This window comes from Apteryx rowi, unplaced genomic scaffold (assembly GCF_003343035.1).
Source record: "Apteryx rowi isolate R43461 unplaced genomic scaffold, aptRow1 scaffold_264, whole genome shotgun sequence".
Classification (NCBI taxonomy): domain Eukaryota; kingdom Metazoa; phylum Chordata; class Aves; order Apterygiformes; family Apterygidae; genus Apteryx; species Apteryx rowi.
This window is the reverse complement of record NW_020449019.1, coordinates 1,109,741-1,120,096: the sequence shown is the minus strand read 5'-3', so window position 1 is coordinate 1,120,096 and position 10,356 is coordinate 1,109,741. Positions and strand designations below refer to the sequence as shown.

Genomic DNA, 10,356 nt, shown 5'->3' with positions numbered 1-10,356 from the left:
TGTGGTTGCTCCTGGTGTCTAGAAAGCCTACACGATGGTCCAGGGTCCCTCCTCTCCTGTTCCCAGCTTGCAAGGATGTCATTTGTGGAGCTGGGAGCATACTAAAGGCTGGCAAGCGGGGCCAGGTGCTCACTGGCCTCCCATGGCCCCACCAGCTTCTAGAGCTGGGAGCAGAGCCAGGAGAGCTGGGCTGCAGGGCCCGCAGGGAGCAGGTGCCCCAGGGCACTTTGCCAACCCGCATCAATTATGCATGAGTGGCACTGGGACAGCTGGCCTCGGACCCCAGCAAGAGTCCTGGCTACGATTGCCCTCCCCGGCTGCTTTGTCCGAGGGCCTGGAGAAGTCCTGGGGGTGTCAGTGCCATCAAACAGCCCCACGTCGAACAATCTCCAACATCGTAAAACCTCGCTACTCCTTCGCCAGTCGGGCTCGGTGTTGCAGGATGTGATGCCTCCAGGCTGGGCTCTGTCCCTGCCCAGCTCTGCCCATGCAGCCGTGCCTGACACCCATTAATAATGCACGGAAATGCGATCGCCCCTCGTAACCTCATCCCCTGCCCTGTCCCAAACACCAGCTCCAAGTTTGCTCATATCGAGCTGATCATGGATGCTGAGGAGGTGAGCATCCTCAGGTGGGACAGCACAGGCTGCTTTGGGGGGATCTGTCCTCTGCCTTCGGCGTGGCATGGCCTGACGCTGCCCGGTCCTGAGGGGCTTGTCCAGCTCCTCGCAGCTGCTGAGTGGTTGGGGCAGGACCCAGCTCACTCCCCCTTTGCTGCATGTCCCTCCAGGCCAAGCGGAATGTGTGCGTACGAGCAGCTGTAGGACTCCACCGGGCAGCAGGTAGGGCCAGGGCTTGGGACACGGCTGCCTGCAGTGTCCCAGCCCCTTTGGGCATGGGGCCCTGTCCAAACCCCTCCCCAGGGAACTAGGGTTGGGTGCTGCCACCTTGGGGACAGCAACAAATGTGGTGGCCCTGGGACCATGGTCATACTGGTGGGACTGGCCTGGGGAGCGGTGGTGGGGAGAGGGCATCCTCCCCTACGCAGAGGCGCTGGGTGCCATGGTCACAGGAGGAAGGCTCACGGTGATGGAAGATGTGAAATCCCCAGGACCCAGCAGTGAGGGGTGGGTGGGGGGGCTGGTGGGGATGGCCCCCTCCCTGCATCACCCCTGTTTGGTGTTACAGGGCCAGGGGAGAGCCAGGTGGCCAACAGCGAAGACCCTGCATGGCTCCTCTTTGCAGAGAAGGGGCTGCAGGTGAGAGTGGCAGGGACAAGGGAACTAAGGGGATGAGGGTCCATGAGGGATGAGATGGGAGTGGGGGGCCCCATCCCAGCCACGTGCCAGACCAGGAGCCCCAGCAGAGGCCTGTCACACTCAGGATCCCAATGGGTGCTGAAGCCTTTGGTTGACCTGCCCTACGCCTCTCTGGGTCCCTCTCTTGTGGGTGGTTTCTGAGAGTTAGCAGACAGTGGGAGAAGGAAGGGGGTCTCCCCCATCCTCCAGGCCTGTGCCAGGCCCTCCATGCCATACCCAGATCCAGCAGTGCCCAGGCCCTCCTGCAGCCTGCGCTAGTCACACTGGGACGGGGGAGAGCTGACCATTAACACACTCATTCCCTCATGCCAGGAGAGCTGCTTGACCATCGATGACATCTTTCACCTGGATGCGGGACAGGTACTGTGGGCCCTGGGTCCTCTGTCTAGACCCCCATCCCCACATCCCCACATCCCTCCTCACCTGGGTGCTCCAGGGCCATGTTGGCCCCAAGTGGGGGCGGATGGCTCTGCAGCTCACCTGGCTCCTCTCCAGAGGTGCCAGGTGCCACTGCCAACTCCTCAGGGGTTGCAGACAGTGCTTGGCACCTGGGGCTTAGTCCTATGCATGGCTCTGCTGCTGCTTTTCACCACCTCCTGTCTCCTCTTGGGTGCTGAGATGTGGCTGCCATCTGTGCCGCACCATCTGTGCCACACCATCTGTGCCATGTTGTCTGTGCCATGCTCTGTGCCGTGCTCTCTGTGCCATGCCTTCTATGCCATGCTCTCTGTGCCGTGCCGTACCATCTGTGCTGTGCCATCCATACTGTGCTACCTGTGCTGTGCCATCCATGCCACACCATCTGTGCTGTGCTACCTAATCTATGCCAATGCCATCTGTGCTGTGCCACCTGTGCCAGACCATGCCATCCCTGCTATGCCATCTATGTCTCTCCTTCCAGAAGAAGGTTTTGGAGCTGGCAAGACCCCAGTTGGCCCTAGTGCCCCTTGGCTATAGCGTGTCCCTGCTGCTGTGGGATCCCCATGGTCCTGGGACGTGGCTGCCACTCCAGGACATTGTCTGGCAGGTAAGGGCACAGCCGCGGGGAGGTGACAGTGTGTCCAACATGCCCTGCAGTGCTGGGCTCTGGGCTCCCACCCAGGCTGGGGGTGCCAGGCTCATCCAGTAGGCCCCGATACTGCTGGTACAAGTGTGAGACCCAGCCACGGGTGACAGGAATCCATGGCTCCCAGCTTGACCGGCTTGTCCCCAGGTGATCGACAGCGTTTTCCAAGAGCTGGAGGCCGCAGGGGGTGATGCACAGGGCCTGCAAACTGTCAGCCTGGTCCAGGTATGGCGGGAGCAGGGTTGGCTGGGACAGGGTGCCCCAGGTGGGAGTCCTGCTCCCCTGCTGCCGCTAGCCAGCCACTGCTGTGCTGTGGGGCTTACACGGTACCAGTGTCCAACCCCAGGGGCCGAAGACCTTGAGATTTCCAGTTTTCTCACCTCCTCACAGGACTTTGCAGGCGAGGGAGGCCTGGCCTGCCCAGGGGGTGTCTCCAAGCTTCACCAGGGGCATGTCACCTGCCCTGCTCCAGCAGCACGGTGGGCACAGGGAACCCTCTAACACCTCCTTTCCCACCACGTGGCTGGGCTTTTCCTGACACTGACCCTTCTTTGTGGCCTGAAAGACCTTCCCATCTGTGCTCAGTTGGCATGAAGGAGATTCCAGCTCCCACTGCCAGGCTAGGTCCTTGCTTTTGGTCCCAGATGCTGCCAGGGCCTGCCAGGCTCTGCACGCATTTGGATGTCCCAGGGCAGTGGCTCTCCCCAGCCCTGGGCTTGGAAATGCTGGAGGTGCCCCAAGACGTATCCCTTCCCAGCGCCCACATTTGCATGGGCATGAGCAAACGGGGGGGGTCCAGCGAGCACAGCGGGTCCCAGCAGCCCCATCTTGCTGCCCCGTTCCAGGTCTGCGCCCAGGGAGGAGCCTGGGACCTGCTCCGTCCTGGCAGCCAAGCCCTGCAGGTGATGGACGTCGCACCCCTGGGCCTGTAGGTACCCAGTGCCCCATGGTCTGGCATCTGCACCATGGGGCACAGGGCTGGACATGGGACATAGTGCCCAGCCAGGGGATGGGCAGGGGTGTCCCTCAGGGGCATGGAGGAGGAGGGTGAACATGGCCCCTCTCGCTCGCTCTCGGCTCTCTCTGCTTCCAGGATGGTGGAGGAGGTGACAGAAATCGCCGTGCCCGATGCCCGAGCTGCCATGAGCGTCTATGTGTGGGGCCTGGGTGCCCTCCCAGCACCGTTCCTGGGGTGCACGCAGCACCCTGCGGCAGATGGGTGCTCGGCTGTGCAGGGGTGAGGGATTTGGGTGTCACCCGAGGAGGGACACTCTGGGAACAGCTCGGCTCACAGGGCCAGAACTGGGCTGGTGCGTGGGAGGGATCAGGCTGGGGGGTGCCGGGGCTGGCTCCCGCCACCTCCGCAGCCCCGCTCACCCGCCTGCCTCTCCCCAGGACTGGCAGCCTCTTCACGCTCACGCTGGAGCGGGAGCTGGAGGGATGTGGGCGCCGGCGCTCGGCCCTCAGGATCCTGGCAGTCCCTGGGGGCCCCGGGCTTGGCCCTGAGCCGTACGTACCGGGGTCGGGGCCCTGCCCCAGGCTTGGGGTTGAGCCAGGTCCTGTCTCAGGGACTCCCACGAACCAGCAGTGCCGGGCGGGCGGTCGAGGACGGGATTCACTACCTGGAGGAGAAGCTGTTTGGTTTGCTCCCGCTCTGGCCCAGTCCGGCTAACTGGGAGACCAGGCCCAAAGCCCTCATGGACTGGCGCTCAGCCCAGCTGGGGAGTGCGGGCCCTGCTGCGATGCTGCCGTGCCCCATCGCTCCCCCCACGCTGACTCTCCGCAGGCTCTCTCCCCTGCTTGGGGCGCTGGCTACAGGACACCCGCCGGCCAGCGCCGGCTCCCTGCCCTGGATCGTCGAGCGGCTGCTGGAGGGGAACAGCCTCACGTTCCTGCTGCTGTGCGTGGCGCTGCCAGGTACCCCCTGGGAAGGGGATAACTGCCTCGGGGGGGGGGGGCCTTCCCCCCAGCCGGCTCCTGGCACTCGGTCCCTGCTCTCCCGCTGCCCTGTCCCCTGCCCAGGGATGCCCACGGTCACCGACAGGCCAGGCACCAGCTCTGCTCATCTGTGCCAGCCTGGTCTGTCTGCAGCAGTGCTGTGCCGGGCCCTGGGACATCCCTGCGCCCATGGACACCATGCCCCCCATCCAGGCATCCAGGGCTCGCTACTCTTTCAGACACTTCCGGAGAAGAGATCCTGGCAGCCCTGGCACTGGCCGAGCGGGTGAAGGGGCTGGCCAAGACGGTCTCACCCACCCACTGGGACCCTGCGCAAGAGGCCGCGGTGCGGCGGGCAGAGATCCGAGGGCTGCGGGCCGAGCTGCTGGCCAGAGCCGGCCGCCCGGAGCAGGAGAGAGCTGTGGCCCGGCTGCGGAGAGCCCTGCGGGAGCTGCAGGTAGGAGGATGCCCTGGGTACCATGCACCTCAGCTGGGACCCGGAGTGGCACCGTCCCCCCAGTTGGATGAGGTCCTGGCTGTGTCCTGGTGTCACAAACCCTTGTCTGGAGCCGAGGGCAGGGGAGGGAGCCAGGGGTAGCCTGCCTGGGAGAGGGGACAGTGGGGTGGGACGTGCCCACGCAGCTGTGCCATGCCTGGAGGTCTCCAGAGTCCCAGCAAGGATGTGCTTTTCTAGGTGCTGAAGAGCCAGAGGTGGGAGAAGAAGCAGATGGCGACCAAGGCATTCAGGGAAAATCAGATGCATCGACCTGGTGCCAAGGTGGGCACAGGCCAGGCCTCCCTCTGTGGGGACAACCTGGGCACAGGAGAAGTCCCAAATCCTGGTGACATCCCTATAATGTCCCCTCCTGCTCCCACAGGACCTGGTCCCTGCAGGGAACCCAGCACTGGGCGAACAGCCTGGGACCCAAGTGCCCCCGGAGGGAGGCAGCCTGGAGCAGGGGGGAGGTATGGAGTATGGGGACAGAGACGTGCCACTGTGCCCTGGTGGCTGATATATGGGCATGGGGCATCGCTTTAAATTAGGGGAAACCCCTCTGCTTAGGGGGCTGGAAGAGGAGAGGGGCTCATGGCTTTCTTTAAACTGGCTTCTCCAGGCCCCCACGTCACACTTGTTTTCCTTCCCTCTTTCTGACAAGGAGCCAGTGCTGCCGAGAGCTGCCGGAGAGGGAACAGCCAGGCCCCTGGGAATGCGGGACAGGGCCTGCCAGAAGAGCCTTTGCCGGGCGAAGCGCCGTGGCCACCGAGTGGGGCCAGCGTGGTGAGTGAGACCCTGCTGGGTCCCTGTCTGGGGCTGTGCAAGGGAGTGAAGTGTCGGGGGGGGCCTTCAGCCCTCCGCAACAGCAGCCCCCACAGCTCCGGTCTGAACCCTCTCTGCTCTCTGTCAGGCGAGGAGCCAGTGGCAGCCATGCCTGTCCCAGCCATGCCTGTCCCTAGAGGTCCAGTTCTCCCTGGCCAAGGCCCAGAGGCAGCGCCTGCAGGCTCAGCACCACCTGCTCCTCCAGCAGGAGCTCGGGGAGCTTGGGGATGGGGCAGCGCCAGGCCAGGAGGTGAGTGGGGAGGTGGGCACAGCAGAGCCCTGAGCAGGACAGGGGGAGAGACTGGAGCTGAAGTGAACCCTTCAGCAGGAGCTCCAGGCTCCCTCGCCTCCCTGGAGCTGCTCTCCTGCAGCAAGGCAGCAGGCAAGAGCCTCAGGCAGCTGCAACACTCCAGAGCTGTTCTGTCCTTGTCCTTGTCTCTGCCCCTGTCCCTGCAGTGGGACACGGCTCGCTGGCAGCGGGAGGTGGCTGTGTTGGGCCGGAGCCTGGAGGCAGCACGGAGAGAGCGCGATGTGGCCGAGCAGGACCTGGAGGCCCTGCTGCACAGCCACCGGCAGGAGATGGAGGCCTGGAGACAGCACACACTGCAGGTGGGCAGGGGATGTGTGTCCAGGCTGCCAGCATGGCCTTGCTTGCAGGGGGCAGGGACAGCACCAGGGCCATGTTAGGGAGCCCTGGTTGTCCCCACAGGTGTTTCAGGCCCAGCGGCACCTGGCAGAGGAGCGGGCAGAGGCACTGGATCGCCGCTACCGGGTGCTTCTGCAAGAGGTGCTCCGGGACGCTGTGGAGCTCTCTGCACAAAACCAGCAGCTGAGGGCAGCCAGGCAGCAAGGTTCAGCCAACGCCGCCACGCAGACGTCCTGAGCCGACAGCCCCAGGGTGGTGGGCACGGCTGCCCTGGCAGGAAGGAGGGGATGTCCACAGGTCCCTGCCACCTGGGCCCACACCCTGCGGCACGCGTGAGCCACCAGCCCTGACGCCAGGTGGATGGGCAGGCCCTAGCTGTAATTGTCCCCCAAGGCAAGTCCTCTGATCCAGCCTGCTCCGGCTCCCGAGAGCTGCTGCTGCTGGCGTCTGGTGAGGGCGCCAGGGCAGGACCCTCACTGGCAGAACAGAGGAGTTTTTCACCCCTCTGCCCCCCCGGAGAAAACCCTGCCCTGCAGTGGGGCAGGTGGCTGCAGGAGCACAGGCTTGGGCACAGCTCTGCCGCCCCAAGCCAGAGCTCAAAGGCGCGCAAGGTAATGAGAGCAGACAGCCGCACGGGCAGGGCCCCCCGCGGGCACCGTGCTGACGCAGAGGCAGGCGAGCACAGCAGCAGGAGCAGAGCGGGCACCACGGGAGATTTAACAGCCCTGAGGGTGCTGCCACATGGAATAAAGTGGGTGCCCTTCACCAAAGAGCGTTGTTAGGCTCAGATGTGCCTCGGGCCCCTTGAACGGCAACAGCGGAGGGCTCTGCCGAGCAAAGCAGATGCCTTCCTGCAGGGAGGACAAACACACACATGCTGTTGAACAGCAACTTTAATAACCCTGGCAGAGCCAGCACCAACTTCTGCCTGCTGGGAATTCACCAGCAGCAGTGTTCATGCAAATCCAGGCGCCATCTCTCCTGTGAGGAGTGGGCAAAACAGTCCCCGCGTCCTCATATTCCCCATCCGCTCAGCCCAGAGCAGTGGTGGTGGGCAGCCACACTGCACCCAGGAAGGGCAAACGGGCCCCAGGGACAAAAGCCCTTTGGCCAGGAACTGGGGTGAGGGATAGGCTGGAAAAATGCTGGGAAGAGGTGAGGGAGAGACCTCAGGCCATGGCATGAGGCTCTCCAGAGAGCAGCACGCAGCCCGGTGCAGAGGACTGGTACCTCTTAAAGCCCAGAGGGAGAAAACCCTCTTCCTCACATTTCTGGGTGCTCAGAAGTGGCATGGACCAGCCCAGGGATCCTCCTACCCAAGGAGTTCAGCACCAGGCTCCCCCAGAGATGAGAACTGGGGACCAGCTGGGCGCACTGGGTGGACACGGCCCCCAGCCACAGGAAAGCACCATCCCACAGTGTCACAGGAATAAAAATGGCACCAGAGCAATGCTGGCCTGGCAGACTGTGCAGCAGAGCTCGGTAAACATATGCACGAGCCTGCAGCACACCAGAGCTAACCGCCGCAGGGGGATCTTTGAGCCAGGAGCGTTTGCTGGCACAGGAGAGAGCGCGTTCTTTGGTGCATAGAAGATGGGCGGAAGCGGCTGGACGATGCAGTATGCTACGTGCTGGGATCTGCTCCAGAGGCTGGGCCCACCCGATGGCACAGGAACCCCAGGACACGGAGCGGTCCCTCTTCCCAAAGGCACTTGGAGCCTGGCTGGGCAGGAAGCTGGCCAGGCTGGAGCACAGCCCTGCCCTCCCAAGCTGGGGCACTCCGACACAGGGGCCAGTGTCGCTTTGCCCACACATTACACTGCTAAAATAGGGGCAGGGAGGTCCTGGCCCATCTTTTATGGAACCGAAGGCTACCTTCCCCAGCTTCAGGAGTGAGAGGATTCAGAGTAGATCCTGCAAAGAGCAGGGCACAGAAAGAAGGTGCCAAGCCAGCATTTTTGGCTCCAGTTCCCCGGACACAGGGGCAGGGAACACCTCCTCCCCTCCCCCAGCACTCCTTCTCCTGGGGTCCTTGTGCACGCAGAAGGGCAGGGAGGCTGACGGCCCGAGCAGCGCTGTGCTTCTTATATAAGCCAGCCCCGGTACAGCAATGACACCGCTAAATAATGACTAAAGGCTGCCCTGGCGCTGCATGCAGGGCAGGGAGGCAGCAGCTATGTGACCCCATAGTACAAGTGAACAGCAAGGCCAATACTTGCGACAGCGATGAAGAAGAAGAGGGTGAGCTGCAGGTCAAAGAGGGTGACGGACAGGAAGGCGTTGACCAGGATGGAGCAGGAGATCACAAAGAGCCTGGTGATGTTACTGCTGTGCTTCATGACCACAGACATGATCAAGCCATTCAAAGCCTGGCTGACCACGATGACCAGCACCCAGGAGGAGAAGCCCTCCAGGAAACCTCCCTCTGTGCTGCTCCAGAAGTGGCCAGTCACGTTGAGCAGGACCCCAAAGAAGTAAAGGAAGAGGTTCTGGAGGCTGAGAGGTAGAGCCTGGGCTTTCAAGATAGCTTCCGTGTAGACAGCAGACAAGCCTGATATGAGGCAGTACACTGAGATCAGCAGCAAGCCCACCAGTGTGATGTGCAGCTGCATCCTGGAGGGGCTGCCAGGGTCATGTGGGTCCTGCAGGCCCCCACAGCTGTAGCTCACCCCAGCAGCCGTTAGCAGGAAAAGAGCCAGCCACTTGCGCATGCAAAGTCTTTGGCGCAGGAAGAAGCTGTAGAGGAGTGCCGTGCTGACAATCTTTAAGTTACTCAGGACCTGGTAAGTGCTGGGATCCATGAAGAGCTGCATGTGAACCACCAGGTTGTTGTTTGCAGCATAGAGCAGGGCAGAGAGGGCAAAGGGGGCGGCATGATACCATGACACAGCGACTGCCAGCAGCTTTCGGTCCCAGATCAGCAGGAACAGGAGGGAGAACACCAGCTTCGTCAGCTCGATAAGAATCACAACAGACGAGGAGCTGAAGGGGATCTTCCCATCCACCTTACACAGGTTTAGGAGGGGAGCATGAGAGCCATATATGGCTACAGACAAGATCAGCATCAGTCCCCATAGCACCCTTCGAAGCACCCAGTTTGCAGGGCTGGGCACAAAGCCAGCAGCATTACCGGACAACATTACCATTTCCAGGTGGCAGCCAGCAAGGGCAAGCTGCTGCCAAGGCAGGGAGGCCAGACAGACTTGCACCCTAAAACATTCACGAAGAGATCAAATACCATGAATTTAATGAGTTTGATTAAGACATGCTAGCCGTTACATTTCTGGTGTAGTGGAAGGGAACAGTTTTGTTCTTCATTCGGGAGAGAGCTTCAGGCCTTCCCAGGAAGCCACACGAAGCATGTTCCTTGGGCACAGTGATCACTGGACGGAAGGGTGCATGGGCAGTCAATGTGATGACATGTCACTGACAGCTTTTCACTCCACAGGGGAACAGGGGGAGAGGTGAGGGGAAAAGGCAGCTGGCAAGCACTTGGCCGCTGATGCTTCCAAGCTATGAAGGGTTAACACAGCAATCACCTCTCCCATGATACTCTAATAAATATCCCAGAATCAGACCTGCTGATGTCTCATAAGTAGCTGATATAAAGCATTTTTCCAGTGGAAAAGAACAGCATGTGTGACTGCTGTCCCCAAAAGCCCTAGGAACCTTCTGCTCCTGCTGTCTAACTGAGAAGAGCTGCTTCTAGAGTCACCTCTGCCAAAGGGCTCCTCTCTAGTCCCGGCCTTTTTTCAGGGAATTGAAGTAGTCCCGGATTGTCTTTTCAACATTGGGAACAGCGTAGTTCTGAGCAGCATATATCCCCGTGCAGGTGCCAGCCAAAAATCCCAGGACTGCCGAAAAGCGAAGTTTGGCTACGACGTAGCCTGCCAGAAAGCCTTTGAGAAAGGGGGAGGCCAGCAGAGAGCCGTCCTGCAGCAGGAGAGAAGAGCGAGGCGTGAGGAGGCCGCGGCGAGGCGCAGGCCCGAGCGGAGCCCCGGCCTCCCGCAGGCTCCCGCAGGACGCGGGGCCCGGCCGAGCTCCCCGGCGCGGCCATCAGGGCCGGGCC

At 62.1% G+C, this 10,356-nt stretch overlaps 1 protein-coding gene across 1 annotated transcript; it reads right to left on the bottom strand.

The window, feature by feature from the left end:
- Positions 1 to 7,172: 7,172 nt before the first annotated feature.
- Positions 7,173 to 10,027, bottom strand: SLC35A4 (solute carrier family 35 member A4). The gene has a single exon (XM_026067892.1). It carries the CDS (start codon positions 9,431 to 9,433, stop codon positions 8,462 to 8,464), a length of 972 nt encoding a protein of 323 aa, XP_025923677.1. The 5' UTR covers positions 9,434 to 10,027; the 3' UTR covers positions 7,173 to 8,461.
- Between the last annotated feature and the right edge of the window lie 329 nt (positions 10,028 to 10,356).

Coding starts and splice junctions, on each gene's coding strand:
- SLC35A4 (XM_026067892.1), bottom strand. CDS start 9,433: ATGGTAATGTTGTCCGGTAATGCTGCTGGCTTTGTGCCCAGCCCTGCA.